Raw genomic sequence first — 14,839 nt, 5'->3', positions numbered from 1 at the left:
ACTCGGAGTTTAGACCTGCAAAACACAGGCCAAGTTGGTCACACTGACTTGACAAAATGATCTGTATTTACTTCACTGTTGTGTTGTTTTCTTTTTGACAGCTGGTTCTTGGTAGATTAATAGTCGATTTGTCAACAATGAGTGGCTGTTGGGAGATGAGACAGTAATGATTTCGAGGTTTTTTTTTGTTTGTTTGTTTGTTTTTTTAGCAATTCACGATTAAATGAAAGTACGATCCAGTTGTAATTTTTCAGACCACAGAGCAACTGTGTGGTCCTCACTGACTATAGGTCTGTTGGTATAAAATAAACCAACACTTAGTGATAGGGTAAAACATGTAGAACATGTAGATAAAGTCTGCACACTACAATTTAAATAGCAGGTTTTTGTGATTGAAAAATTAAGATACATTTTTTATTTATCAATCAAGTCATCAATGAAGAGACTCAGATTGCTCAGCTGTTCCTATAGGGTTTTCTGTTCATCTTGGCTTCTTGTGATTGCTGAAATGATGGTCTGCAAACACTTTCAAAGCATGCATGGGAAAGGCGAACTGTTGAAAGGTCTCAATCAGGAGAGGGCTGCAAAAGAATTTTCAAAACATTTGCTATACGATGGAACACAGTAAAGGTTATTATCAACAAGTGAAGGAAAGGGGGGCAGCCATGGACATTACCAAGAAATGGACATCCTTTAAAAACTGAGAAGGCTAAGATAAAAAACTTACCAGGATGTCTATCAGCAGGCATAGTTCATTAAATGAGCTGCAGAAATATTTGGCATAAACTGGTGACTCTGCACATTGTTACAGCCCAGTCTAGTGTTGGGCCTGATTAAAGGCATTGGATGGTGGATGTAAGATGGCTATGTAAAGGACCAGGCATTCTTATTCGTATAGAAATAATGAGCAAACACTAGGGATAGTAAAAAAAACCCAGGAATTATATATTGAACTATGTACATGCAAACAGTGGGGTAATTTTCAGAGTAGACCAAGGCCAAAAATAATAAACAACACGCTTTTCAGGAAAACTAAATCACCTACAAAGAACATAGAAGAAAGAAGAAACTTACACCCAGCACAAATAGCAGCCACGCTTCTACTACCGGTGAACATAATGCAAATATGAGCATATATTTACATGGGTTACAATAATAGTGAGTACTTACAAACTAGCCGATTGGATCGGCACAAGGGACAGAGCAAATTCGAAGTAAAAAATGGGGATAAGTCGCAACCAGGCTATCACAGGTTTACAAAATAACGAAACAGAATCACGAAAACAAAATCGAGCATTGACCAACAAGCTCCAGATCCCGGTTTCTGATCCTACTTTATAGGATAATGCTATTGTGACATCAATGGGAGGTGGGTGTGGCTTCATCCATCTGGAATAAAGGTAGACCTGGATTGGCATCTGGAGTGGCACATGCACAGACTAGACATACAAACAACACAATAAATGCAATACAATACAATATTACTCGCAAAATATTAACATATAACAACAACCATACCTATTCTAGCCTATGAGAAAAGGCATTCAAGCAAAAGCGCAAAATACTCTATATGCACTTTCGTTTGTAAACACGTGACCATGAGATTTTTGCTTTTTGAACATCAAATTCCATATTAAGTCCATTTGCTCTTATAATAACCTCCTTTCTGGAAAGATGTTCCACTAGATTTTGGAGTGTGCTTGTGGAAATTTGCACTCATTTAGCCACGAGGGCTTTAGTAACAGTAGGTACTGATGTAGGTGAGGTGAGGAGGCCTGGGGGGTTTGTGTGCTTCCAACTTTGAGGTGACAGTTTGGGGAAGAACCACATATGACTGGAAGAATCAGGTGTCCCAAAAGTTTTTTGTAAATATTTACAAAAATAAATCAATTAAAAATACAAATTTCAGCATCAGAAATCAGTTACTATATGTTTATCCTAATGAGCGAGTCGTTGGTGAGATCGGCGAAGAAAAAGAAGAAACCTTTTTGTTTTACTTAAATTTGATTGCTTGCTTGATAATACTATTTGCTAGTTGCAATTGACAATTTGGGTGTGTATACACTTTTTTTCAATACATTTCCAGCCTGATATCAATTAGTGATATCTAATTATATAACAATAACAGTGTAATAAACAGTGATTAAGCAATGTGTAACTGTGTATGACTGAATAAAGACCAACATCTAAATGAGGTATTCCTACAGCATGTTTTCTTAGGAATGATGATCAGAAAAGAAAAATGATGAGCAGAAATAAAACTAAAATCATCAATGATCTCCAATCTCAGTTCCCTTTCAGCTCCAACACTCTCCCTCAGTCCTGCTACGCACGAGAGAAAACTCGAGAAGGAATCCTGACGTCACTTCCAGCGGAATATTCCAGCAAATCGCGCGACGGGTTTTGAGAGCGCTCGCGCACAGTTCGCGCGTGTGCCATTGTCACTGTGACAGGTGATGCGAGCACAACAAATAACGCAGTCGCACTAAGACACTTTTCTTCGCTCGTCGAGGAAACGTAACAGCTGTATTAAAGGTGCTTTATAGACATAAATATAATTTTTATTTTAATTTCTGGTCCTGCCTGGAGAGAAAAAGTCCACTTGACGACACGAATGCTTTTTTTTTTTCTTTCTTTTAATCTTTAATTCCCGTCTTTTGCCTTTTCTAATCACGGTGAGTATTCAAATAGAAACCCGGAATGATGCTAGCTTTGCTTTATGTCCCTTTTTCTGTTTATATATAAAGTATCTATTATATTTATAGAGTTGTATAGTCTAAATAACATCATTATAATGTTTTGGTTTGTGGTTCGTATTGTATGTGGATTGAAATGTCAGCAGGTCTGAGGGGAACATTTAATGATGTGCATTTATAATAATGTCGCGAATGTAATGTGATGTGAAGTCTTCAGGAGACAGAGAGACACAGACAGACAGACAGACTGGTAGAGAGAGGGGTTGGTAGATAGACAGTTTGGCATTAGGAATGGTAGAAAGACTGGCAAATATACGGAAAGAAAGGCCGAAAGAGAGACAGGCAGAGAGACTGGAGGCTGTGGTCCTGAGGAGAGAGAGAAAGAGAGAGAGCTCTTTCGCAGTCTGCTCGCGTTATAATGTAACTGCGTATGGTCATTATAAGCGCTCAATGTGACCCAGTCATGTGAACTTGTTAGGACTTTCGGTGTTGTGTAACGCTGTATAACCGCTCGCGTTGTGCCCCACTGTATTTGGTCCGGCTGCAGTGCACGGATCTGACGGTTTCATTTCCTCCGTGACTTATCAGAAAAAAAGCAGGGTCGCGCGCTCTTCTTACTGTTACGCAATAAAGAAGAGCAGGGCGCGCGCTTTAGCGGGCACGCGCACGCCGCTCTGTGCTGTGTACTGTGACAGCGGTTCCCTGAAGACTCTTTATTTAATAATTTTTTTGCACCCTGGACCAGTTTCACTGAAAAAATTTTCCACGGATTGGATAACTAAACATTACAACATGCATAATATGTAGCTGTTTTACATATGTTTTATATATAGCTATTTTATATATATCATATATATTTTATATATATATAATGAAAATGTAAAATTGAACCAAATGATCCACTGGATATGATATTCATACACGTTGTTGTTTTGCAGGAGGAAATATCTTTGGTAGAGCGATGTTGTTGTTTATACCCATAACAGAAATGCCTATGCCAGAGTGAGCTTCAGGCCCAGATAATGCATTCTAAAGCAGGGTCTGAGATGTAGGCACCATGGGACCGAGTACTGCATGTTGTCTAGGCTGTTTTTATTTCTGCTTTCACTGATGCTATGTTTCCTAACCTTGTCTTGGTTGACTTGTGATCTGAGGAGCTGGTGTGTATTTTTATGACACTTTATGCAACAGTGTTAAAATATTATTAAATGAGACACACAATATTGTAATATTTTAGTGCATTTTCGTTACTGCAGATTTCTGTACACACACACACACACACACTGTGAAAATTCATGTTGAGAAAACATTTTATGATAATAAAAGGAACTTACAGATCATTTGATTGACTAAGAACTATTAATTTAATGTTTTAGGCAGGTGTTGAGAAATGCTGTAATATAAGAACGCAAAAGAAAATGCGAAATGCGAAGCGACAGATAAAAAAATCTAATGAATGTTCGGTGTGACTAGTCTTTGGCTTTCCATTCTAACACTTTCACTAAATCACTAAGGGATTTTGGAGGATCAGACTCAGGTGTATTGGCAGATGTGAGGTTGTGGAAGACAGTTTAATATCACAGGTCATACACTATGGCAAACCTTAAGCACAGCAACCAGACACGATCTAGTTATACTGCATCAGCAAGATTTCACAGCTGACTGGGGTTTCAAGATATGTTGCCAAGGAAACTTAATGCAGCAGACGAAAGACACCAAGTTTATTTCACAGCAGGAAAACGACCCCAAACCTTCAGCCAATGTCATTAGGAATCTTCAACAAGAAGAATAGTTTTGCCCCCACTGAGCCCTGATCTCAACACCATCGAGTCTATCTGGGATTACATGAAGAGACAGAAGGATCTGAGGCATCCTACAAAAGATCAGTGGTTAGTTCTCTGAGATGTTTGGAGCAACCTATCAGTTCTTTCAAAAAAACTGTATACCTACAAAAAACCGCTGCTAATTGCAAATATTGATTTGTTTTGGATTTCTCTTCTGTTCATTTGTATATTTTTGAAAGCATTTTTACTCTGCAGCATTTTGTCACAGCTGACTAAACTAAACAGTTCTGCACGTTGATAACGCAGTCGTGTGCAATATTAATTTAAGGAGCTAAGAAACCCATGTGAATCATAAAATTTGAATACATAAATGAATAAAAAGCTATACAAATAAAGCACACTTTGGACTGATCAAAACATGCTCTACCATCCTTCATCTGTCTTTAACAGCTCTGGTCTATTGCTTGGGTACTTTGGTACTCCTGTGTACCAGTATCCTGTAAGAGATGTATAATAACAACAGTTTTTTTTCTGTCTTTTTCAGGTGTTTTGCTGTGCATAGTGTCAGAAAAAAACCCCACAATGATCCTGCTCCATCCTTCCACTGGTACGGTTTTCACAAACGCACAAATCTCAATAAATTTGAATGCATGTTCATTTTCCATGTTGAATACAGTATCAGTGGGAAGTTGTTCTGTGGTTTGTGTGTGTGCTTCACTGCTGTCAGTGGCTCAGGATGGGAAATCCTTTGGGGGGAGGGCCACGTGCTGTGGACAGCTCCACCACATCTTTATGTTTTCAGTGTGTACAGTAGAGTTAAAGCCATTTTGTGGATATAATAACCATGTTATGCATTCATGACTGTTTTCAGTGTTTTCAGTGTTTTCCAAAATGTGCCGATAACAGGATTTTGTAGCGCATTTGTTCAGCGGTCAGTAATGTAGTTCCGAGTCAATAGTCGTTACCAGGCAACCGTATCAAGCAGCCTTCCAGAAATGCACATAAAGCTCAATCCATCTAACCTGTGTGTAACAGGCTACACTTGGAGAACATGTAAAGATCAATGTGCAAAGTCAAAATATTCATAGTGAAATCTTAAATTAGTTCAGTGTCAATAACCAGGCTTTAGCCCGAGTCCAATCAGGTCCAGTCAGATCGAAGAGCAAAAAAGAAGGAAACTAGAGAAGCAGACAGTGGAACAAAAACAGTACTAAAACAAGGCTTAGAACTTGCACAACCGCTATATTTTTGGCACAAATTTCCATAGATTGAATGATTTCATTGTGTTACATATACAGTACAAGCGAGTGAGGAACGTGAACCAGAAATGTTTGAAATACATAAATCATATATTCATGTTTAAACCTCTGTGGACTGTGACCTCTATGGGTTGGCTGGGTGGACCTTACACAACCTTACTCCTGAAGCTTCTGATGCCAAAACACCTCCTCTACCACCAGTCCAGAAAGCAGTTTGGTCCTGGTGTTCACATCGAAAAACCTGTGATAAGAGCTGGGTCTGGATTGTCACCTGCACTGAATCAAGACTGTTTTTTGGGCCAATACCTCTTCCAGGCCATAAGCTAAAATGTTTAAAGGCCCCGTCACAAAGTCAAGCAACTTTACAAGGTAAGCCAGTCCATCCACCTGTTCCACCTGTTTCCTGGGGGCATGTTGGTCCAGATGTTCACAATAGAAATCTTTGACGAGAGCCGGGTCTGGACTGTCTCTCACACTGACACAAGAGTGATCTTTGGGCCAATACCTCTTCCTGTCCACAAGGTATACCTTTCGAAGGCTCTGTCACTTGTAGTTGATTTACCTCCCTTCTTACAAGGTAAGCCAGTCCATCCTCCTGGTCCACCTGTTCTTTAAATCCAGTCTCATACCCTGAGCAAAAGAAGACAAAATATGTCAGAGTAATGATGCATGAAAATTGGGTGCAATTATAAGATTGTGACAACTCCTAATGTCAATAGAGTTGATGGTAAGTTGTTGAGAGAAGGTTCTCAAGGGTGGGTCTTGAGAGTGTGCATACTTTGACTTAATTGATGACATCACTGTCCTTGTAACATTGGTGGAGATGGCCCTCTGTATTTCAGGGACACTCTTCCTTAATCCACCTTTAGAAAGCATCTACTAAATTTAACCATTTTTATCGCAAAGCATTATGAACTCCTCCGTGAAGGCGGAAATCTGCTAGAACTCAATTGATTGGTGGGTGTGAGAAGCAGTGGCTGAACTCACTTCCTAAATTTGAACTTAATCTTTAGTCCAATCATATGCTTCAAAATAACAAATTCAAATAACATTAAGGTACAATCAGACCCAAAGGACAATACAAAGGAGTAAAACCACAGGTGCATGTAAAAGGTCATATTTAGCATTAATGATCAGTAGGACAGCAATGCTGAGAGCTTACACATGTGCAGTGTTTGGCTAGGCTTTCTAATGAACAAACCATCTGGATATATTTATACACTTACGAGTCAGAAAGTGAACCATAAATGTTTGGCAAAGGATTGGGTAGAACTGTGGGGACTGTGCTCATTTGGCTATAAATAAATAAATAATTCAGTTACACTGTATTGCTTTTTTTTAAGGCCCCAGTCAGGAATATCTGGTTGTCAAAAGTAAAAAGACAGAATTCAGTGGTGCTCAAATCAGTAGAACTACTTTTAATCAAGTATAGCATAAGTATATCTAGAATTATTTTGGTGATCTATTATTGCTTGTCCTTTTCGGGGCTTCCATTAGAAAATGTTATGATTTCGAAAACCAGCTACTCGATATGATAAACCTGATTTAACAGGCATCTCTGACGCACTCTTACGACGGGCGGTAAAAGCAATACCGGCATCACCTTTTCAAAGCGGTGAGCCACAGAATATTTCTTTTATTACTTAATAATAATTTGGCTATTTGTTCAGTTTTGTTCTTTGTTTTGCCAACAATGTGACGCATAAGAAATTCAGTATTTAATGTACTAAATTGTATTAGGGATGCTAAAGTTGATTACATAACCATTTATCTTTAAATATACCCATGCAGCTGACTACCAATACCAACCAATAGTTGTATTAAATGATAGCACATGCCATGCAGACTTGCTAACATTTGTCCTATTTCTCATTAGGCCTCTTAGAATGGCTTCAGTGTTCACCAGCGCCACAGACAAAATGCGTTGTAAGTTTTAGCTGTACTTTCAAATCACGTGTCTGGTGACACGCGTCCGAACAAAATTTAAAAGCAACAAGAAGAACATTTGAAATGAAAATCGTTAGCTTTTTTGGTGAATGATTTGCTGTTGGCTTGTGCTGTTTCTGATTGGTTGTTTTCTTTCAGATGACGAGTCGCTTGCAATCGGCCGGCTTTGGAATGACTTCAAGTGCAGGTTGCAAAACTCAATAGTAGGAACCCTGCATTAAACTTTCTTGATGTCTGTTTAGATGTTAGGTGCTTATTAAAAATAGAGGGAAGTGGGTTAGGTTTTAATTTGTCACATGTTGTCACATTTGTTTGTTTTTACATTGAAATCAATTTACACTTTATTGAACCAAAGCCATTTCTGCATGTGTCCCTGCATGCCTCTAGTTTACCCTACAAAATTACGTTATTGGTCGGGAATTATGGTTTGCTACTTGTTCTCTTGACTGTTGTGTGTTGAAGAAATATGGCAAATCGCCTCCGGATACGGATAGCGCTATGTTTTGACAATGAATACTGTGATGAGCAACACTAAGGTCCGATACTAGAATTCCAGACAGAATTATAGATGATTGTTCACTTTGATTTTAATTTAACCAGTCTTTCTATGTCTTTTTTCCACTAGGCCAGGAAGTGCAGCCAAAAGCAACGACAATGTATTCAAGACAATCTCCATCTGTAATTTTGTCTGGAACTTACTTTTCCTTATCAAGGGTTTAGGGTTAAATCGAACTTGAGTTCGAAAGAAATGACTGCATCTGAGGTTTCTTGCTGATCAGTTTATTCAGTTTTTATGGTTAATTGTATGTTTAGAAAAAAACAACAAAAAAACAAATATCCAGCCTATGAAGAAATTTATTTACATTTTATACCCATTCATTTACTTTAAGGACAAAGAACGCTTTGTATATCTTCATTAACACTCTTTGCAGCGTTTCAGTGGCACAAAGTCAGAGTGGGTTTTGGGATGCCAAGAGCCCTGTTGTGTTTAATCTTTTTTTTTTTCCCTCTCCCCCTAAGCTATTTCCAGTTGAGATCCACCTTTGCTTTCACTGCAAAAAGTCACAGTGGTCATGTGACGCAAATATAGCTCCTATTGCACATTTATAAGGATCGCTACATAATAGGCAGTCGGGTCTTGCAAGGATAAATCACACGAAACGAGTCTGGTACCGAATAAATTGCTGTTAACAAGAAGACCCGCTTGACCCAGATCTGCGGCTGTGCATAATTCATATCCATGAGCATCTGATTATGTATTATTTGCGTTAGCTTGGATTGACGTCTGAAATTTTAAACAGGCTGATCTCAAAATCTGAAGCAGATTTATTCCTATTGCATTGTGTTTCTGTGTTCCTATGTCATCATCTAAGCAGTACATACAGTAAAGGGAAACAAGTTTATAGACAATTATTTTACTTCTTATATTTTATTATATTGTTCCAGTGCATACTGTTTATTCTCTTCAGATACATACACGGCGCTGACTTTAAACTATTCAGACAAAACATTATATAAATTCAAAAAGGCAATTGCCTGGAAAGTGTAGGAAATAGCTATCGGGAAGACCTCAACCATCAGTGTTAATGCTATTGATTCAGTAATGCAGGTTTTAAATTTCATTGAACCACAACTAATTGCCCCTGGACACATGAGCTACAACATGCACTTATGGTTAGGAAGTTGAGTGGAAAGTTAGCAGACACTTAAAAAAGAGTTGCAAGGCAACCTGAAAGCAGCAGAATCAACAGAGACAAGGAGCAATGAAGTACACCTTTGTTTCCTATTGGAACCAAAAGAAATTTAAGTTGTAGATTTTGGGTCGTCTTGTTTATGAATCTATTACTAGACAACCCAAAATCTACAACTAAAATAACACGGCCTTGTATGCCAGCAAAAGTACTGTTTCTTTTTGTCTTTTTTTTTCTTTGTTCATGCCTTTTAAATGCATTGACGTTTGAGTACAAAGTCATTCCGAGTGTGAATTTGAAGTGGACGTATGCACTGGAAGTATTATATTAAATAACCAAAACATACGTGTCTTAACATTGTTAATTGTTTAATTGTTAAAAAAAAAAATATTTAGCATTAAAATGTTATTTTTCTACTTCAACTATTTCTTTTTATATTCATATGGGGTTTGTTGTGCAAAGAGGCCTTCATGTGTTAAAGAGTGTATTACAACACTGAACTGTAAAAAAAAAAAAACAACAAGTATGGGACAAAATTTTCTTTTTCTTTCATCAAATTACATTTCGACAACAGCATGGATCAAGTAGAGTTGAACTCATAAGGGTATAGTCATGTCACTAGTTGTGATAGTCAAATATTTCTATAGTTTAAAAAAAACATCTTTTTTGAAAAATAAAACCATTCATACGTGCTGTTACTGGACAATAATCAACTTTGTGCTTTAGCTGAATGGCCATTGCTGAATTTAGGATGGGTGATGCAAGCTTGTTCAGATGATTTTGTCTTTGCTTCCTCTAATGTGAGTTTTTTCACATAAAGACATTGATTGCTGTTTGTCATTTGACTTGATTTATTTTACACCTACGCGGCATTTTAAAACGAAAGATTTTTGTTTCTTTCAAATTTGATTAGTTAATTTTTACAAGCTTTCCAAGAATCTTCCTATTTTTCTTATGTAGCTACCCATGCTTTATGTATAGTGGGAAGATAAGGAAGAGATGATGTTATTCGCATTTCCATAATTATTTTCTGTATAGAACGGGAGCTCTGTTTTTTTCAGCCGGAAAGAGAGAAAAAACCTGTTTTGTTTTTCCTTGGGGAAAATGTTTCAGGGATGTGTAAATAAGTCAATGCATCAGATAGATAAATGTAACTTTTATTGTAAATGACTGTGCATGCATGTGCGTATTGTTTTGGATTACATCCAGTGATGTCCTGGGATCAGCTTAGCGCCTGAATTCACACTTTTGTACCTTAAGCTCATCTCATAGCAGTGTCAAAAACAACAGCCGCTGTGTAATCATTACCTCTGTTTGGTCTCAGGCTTTTTCCAGCGCTCCAGCAAACTGTTCCTAAACGAACAGGCCAGTTGGGTCCAGCTCAAAGAGTTTGCCCGTAAAAATGCCGCCAATGCCTTGTCTGTTGCCAACATGGTCATGGGGATGACCTCTATTCTCTGCAGTCTCAATGGGTGAGGTGTTTGTGTGCTTTTGGTTAAAGTTAAAGCAAACTATGAAAACTGATATCAAGTAATGTATAATAATAATAATAATAATAATAATAATAATAATAATAATAATAATAATATGCTAATGTTAACACTGAGTATGCTAACACTGTATTTTCACTTCTCACCCTTTTCTTACATAGATACCATTATGCTGCATGTTGGCTGGTCCTGATCGGTTACCTGCTGGATTTTGCAGATGGAGCGGTTGCCAGGCAACTGGACGCTTGCTCGAAATTGGGTGAGTAGACCATGGCCTTAAGACCAGCTCCAAATCTTTAGCAATTGTTGTATTGAGTTATCTTTTGCCCAGGTTTGTCCATCAACCCACATTTAGATCTGAACATTTATTTTCAGTTAAATTCCTCCTGAACCTTTATTTATTTATTTATTTATTTATTTTGCCCACACATATAGTCTTACTAAACAGCCACCCTGTGTGTTTGTGATCACGTATCCACAGATGCCTGAAATAGCTCGGTGCTGCTCTCACAGGCCCTGCTCTTTTGCCATTAGTTGTTGTATTGCCCTCTTCTTCTTTCTTTTTTTTTTTTATTTATTTTTTGCTAAACCGAAGAATCCCTTACCTATCAGTCTGCCCTATTCAGCAGGCTCTGGCTGTAATTGTCTCCCATATCCCGGCGCTTTGCGCTCCCGGCATATCTCACATTGCTGAAATGGTTGACCTTGAGTATAGAATACCAGTGCGCTCACGTGGCACTGACCAAAACATGCTCCCCAAATGGCACTGAGTGGTATTGAGATGTACGTGGAAATTTCCTTGAGCCCGATGCAGCCAAAGACTCTATTTAGAGTCTCATTGGCTGAAGTTAAATGATCAAAATAGTCATTGTAGTACAGTGAGGAAAGCAGACTGCTGTGCAGTTCAGTTCATCTGTGCTTTCTGTTTTCTCTGCGTTTCAGGAGCCAAACTGGACGACTTTGCAGATTTCACAACATTTGGAATAGCAACATCGCTGCTTATAAGGACTCCCAACATCCTGGATAACATCCTCTGCATGTGCTACATGATGTCTGTGTTTATTCGCCTTTGTTTCTTCTCTACTGGTGAGGAAACTTGACGTTTCCTGCATTTCTTGGCAAATTGTTGCAGTATTCGAATAAATAGCAGAACGGAGCCTCATTCACAAGCCTTCCCTCCAAATCAATCCACACAAACGCTTTTCAGATTCAAGATTTTTGTTTATTTATTTTACTCGACTATTATTAGTACTCTTGGTAAATATGAGGTCTGTGTAAAATTGTCTTTATTGTTTATTATTTTGATCTTTTGTTTAAAAAAAAAACTGCTATTATGCATATCAAACAATTGCAAATACATTTTAATATTTTATTTATGCACTTAAATTAAAAAAAAGAATCTGTTATACATCTGTTAAATATATGTGTGGCACATATATGGTTATTGGCACCCCAACAGTTCATATTTTTTACAGTTTTAAGTACACTTTGGTGACTAGGAACAGGAAATTGTTAAACTATGACTTATAAATATGAGGTAATACATAGGCCATATTTATCAAGAGTGCCAATATTAGTGGAGGGCACTGTATAGATGTGGTGAAATAGACGAAGCATTAACTCGGTTCATCCAAATTGCAGCGTATCGGCTGCCATAGGCGCAAATAAACTCTCTCACTTAGTTATCTTTTATTAAAAGATAAATAAATATGACATAATAATAAAAATAAAGCATGATTACTTTTGCTCTGTTTGTTAATCCATAGCAGGAAAAAGAAGATTGATATGATTTCTGTTTTGAATCATTCGCAGGCATTCCATTCATGTACCGCGGCCTGCCGTGCATCTACTCGTCTGCCATCCTCGCCTGTTTGTCTCTTCTCACCAGAGGAAACATGACTGTTCTCCGTATCACTGCTGTGGCCATGATCCTTTTCATGATCAGCCAGAATCATTACCCTCATGACCGGGTTTTAGAGTCACAGTACTGGAAAAAGATGGTCTATGCTGGAGGTACATAGTTTTTTAAATTATCCTCAAATTCAGATTATACTTATGTGTGTGTGTGGGGACGGGGGGAGGGGGGGACGACGACACTAAAATAAACTAAAATAAACAAACCTGCCCTTGTTCCTTCTGTTTAATAATTAACCCCATCTCTTGTTTATGATTTTGCTAGTGTCCTGTATAACTGTCCCTCATGATTCACACTACTATACAGGATTATATAACAGGATATAAGAACGCAATCAGGTAATCAGTTCGAGTCTCAAACCAAATGTTTTTGGTATTAAGTTGTCCTGAAGAGGGCGCTAATACAATGACATGTAAATGGCGGACATTTTAACTGGGTGAAGAATGACGTTCTCTGAGCCCCCCCTAGTGGCTGGCTGGCTGCGGTGCAGTTTGTGACCCACCGTTTCAGTGAACGTAAACGAATCAAACTCGAGTTACATCACTGTAAACGAACTGAACTGAGAATTGAACTAACTCAAACACGACAAATGGTAGAATGTTGAGGACTAAATAATAATATTAGACAAAATATTAAAAATATTCATAAAATAAAGGCACACTGAGGGAAAGTCTGATATGCCTAACAACTACTGTAGATCCAGCTATATAAAACATGTCGTTTTCTTCTCCAGGTGTTGTTATGATCTTCTGCTCTTCATTCACTCCAGTGTGTCTCTACTATCTGCTATGGTCAATGTCTTACATTTTGTTCCCCATGTCTCTATGGAGCACTATGTAGCAGACATGTTCAACCTACAACACTCCAGGTTTTCTAAAGAAAGCTCCTGAAGCCCAACAGTTGTTTTAACTGCACTTGGAGTATAAAAGCTCTGCTAATATGCAGACACTCTGGACATTTTTTTTTTCTTTTTTTTTTTTAATCACAGAGATGATGAACTTTGGGTTGCAGTGATGAAATCTACAGGACTAATGGACTGACTGTGAAATGATTTCATTTAAATCGGTTGGCTGAAAGCACTTTTCTCATCGCATGAGTGTCACTCTCTGAGAGGATCACATCATGATACTATTTTGAGTGAATTTTTGTGTGTGTGTGTGTGTGTGTGTGTGTGTGCGTGTGTGTGTGTGTGTGTGTGTGTGTGTGTATATATGTGTGTATGTGTGTGTGTGTGTGTGTGTGTGTGTGTGTGTGTTAGACGGGAATGATTTGATAAGAACAATGCCTTGTCTGTATGTATATAATTGGGATTTTCATATTGGTAGATCAGATGTTTCATGAAAAGGGAAATAAAGTGTGAGTGTGAGAAAATGCACAAATATTAATGATAGGACAACTAAAAAGAATAAAGTATTATTATTTTATTATTCAGTCGAATCAAACCGGCATTTCTTTTGTGTTTTTTTTGCCGGTGCCTCTTCATCTGCTTTGTGTAATGTAGGCAGTAAAAGCCACTAAAGTATGATAGAAGTTAATGTTTAAATAACTTCATTCATCACATTTCTGGAGCTGCAACTTTGTACAGCAGTTGCATACAGTTCTGCCTTCTGGCAATGTTCATGCAAGAGTCTGAAGCGGTGCAGTGAGGATTTATTACTGAAATTGTGTACAGAACTACACACGAGGCGAAGCTGACCTTAAACAGAACTTTCGAAATGTTTCTTGTATGATATCTGCTACACTGAAGGGAAGTCCAGCAATGTTGTCAGTGTGGTGTCACACCAATGTTCAGGTTCTGGACTGCAAAATCCAAGATTTCAGGCCAATATTAAATGCTTAAATACACTATATTACCAAATGTTTGCGGCCACCTGTATGGTACGGCATGTGTTTTTTTGAGCATCGCATTCCAAATTTAGTACCGATTTGCTCTTATAATTCCCTCTACTCCTCCGGGATGATGTTCCACTAGATTTTGGAATGTGTTAATGCAGTGTTCATAAGGGTTGAGATCAGAGCTTTTTTAGTAGATCTTCCACTCCAACCAATGGAGCACA

At 38.0% G+C, this 14,839-nt stretch overlaps 1 protein-coding gene across 6 annotated transcripts; it reads left to right on the top strand.

Annotated features, from left to right (window-relative positions):
* Positions 1 to 2,423: 2,423 nt before the first annotated feature.
* Positions 2,424 to 14,498, top strand: tmem269 (transmembrane protein 269). Of its 6 annotated transcripts, XM_083570713.1 has the most exons (11): positions 2,424 to 2,675; positions 5,025 to 5,087; positions 5,941 to 6,108; positions 7,292 to 7,354; positions 7,616 to 7,665; positions 7,825 to 7,873; positions 10,702 to 10,849; positions 11,029 to 11,126; positions 11,810 to 11,953; positions 12,680 to 12,880; positions 13,516 to 14,498. In XM_083570713.1, exons 2-11 carry the CDS (start codon positions 5,063 to 5,065, stop codon positions 13,620 to 13,622), a joined length of 1,053 nt encoding a protein of 350 aa, XP_083426839.1. In that variant the 5' UTR covers positions 2,424 to 2,675; positions 5,025 to 5,062; the 3' UTR covers positions 13,623 to 14,498. The 6 variants fall into 6 exon arrangements, with proteins under 6 accessions (XP_083426839.1, XP_083426842.1, XP_083426840.1 ...); XM_083570716.1 differs by lacking the exon at positions 5,941 to 6,108; XM_083570714.1 differs by lacking the exon at positions 7,292 to 7,354.
* Positions 14,499 to 14,839: the final 341 nt, after the last annotated feature.

This window comes from Silurus aristotelis, assembly GCF_946808225.1.
Source record: "Silurus aristotelis genome assembly, chromosome: 19".
In the NCBI taxonomy this organism is placed as follows: Eukaryota; Metazoa; Chordata; class Actinopteri; order Siluriformes; family Siluridae; genus Silurus; species Silurus aristotelis.
Note: the sequence above shows the minus strand (reverse complement) of the source record. Positions and strands in the feature narration are given on the sequence as shown.

Bases quoted from the DNA above. Each gene is read 5' to 3' on its own strand.
- tmem269 (XM_083570713.1), top strand. From the start codon at position 5,063: ATGATCCTGCTCCATCCTTCCACTG. The intron at 10,850-11,028 runs GTGAGGTGTTTG...TTTCTTACATAG, and splicing joins ATTCTCTGCAGTCTCAATGG to ATACCATTATGCTGCATGTT. The intron at 11,954-12,679 runs GTGAGGAAACTT...AATCATTCGCAG, and splicing joins CCTTTGTTTCTTCTCTACTG to GCATTCCATTCATGTACCGC.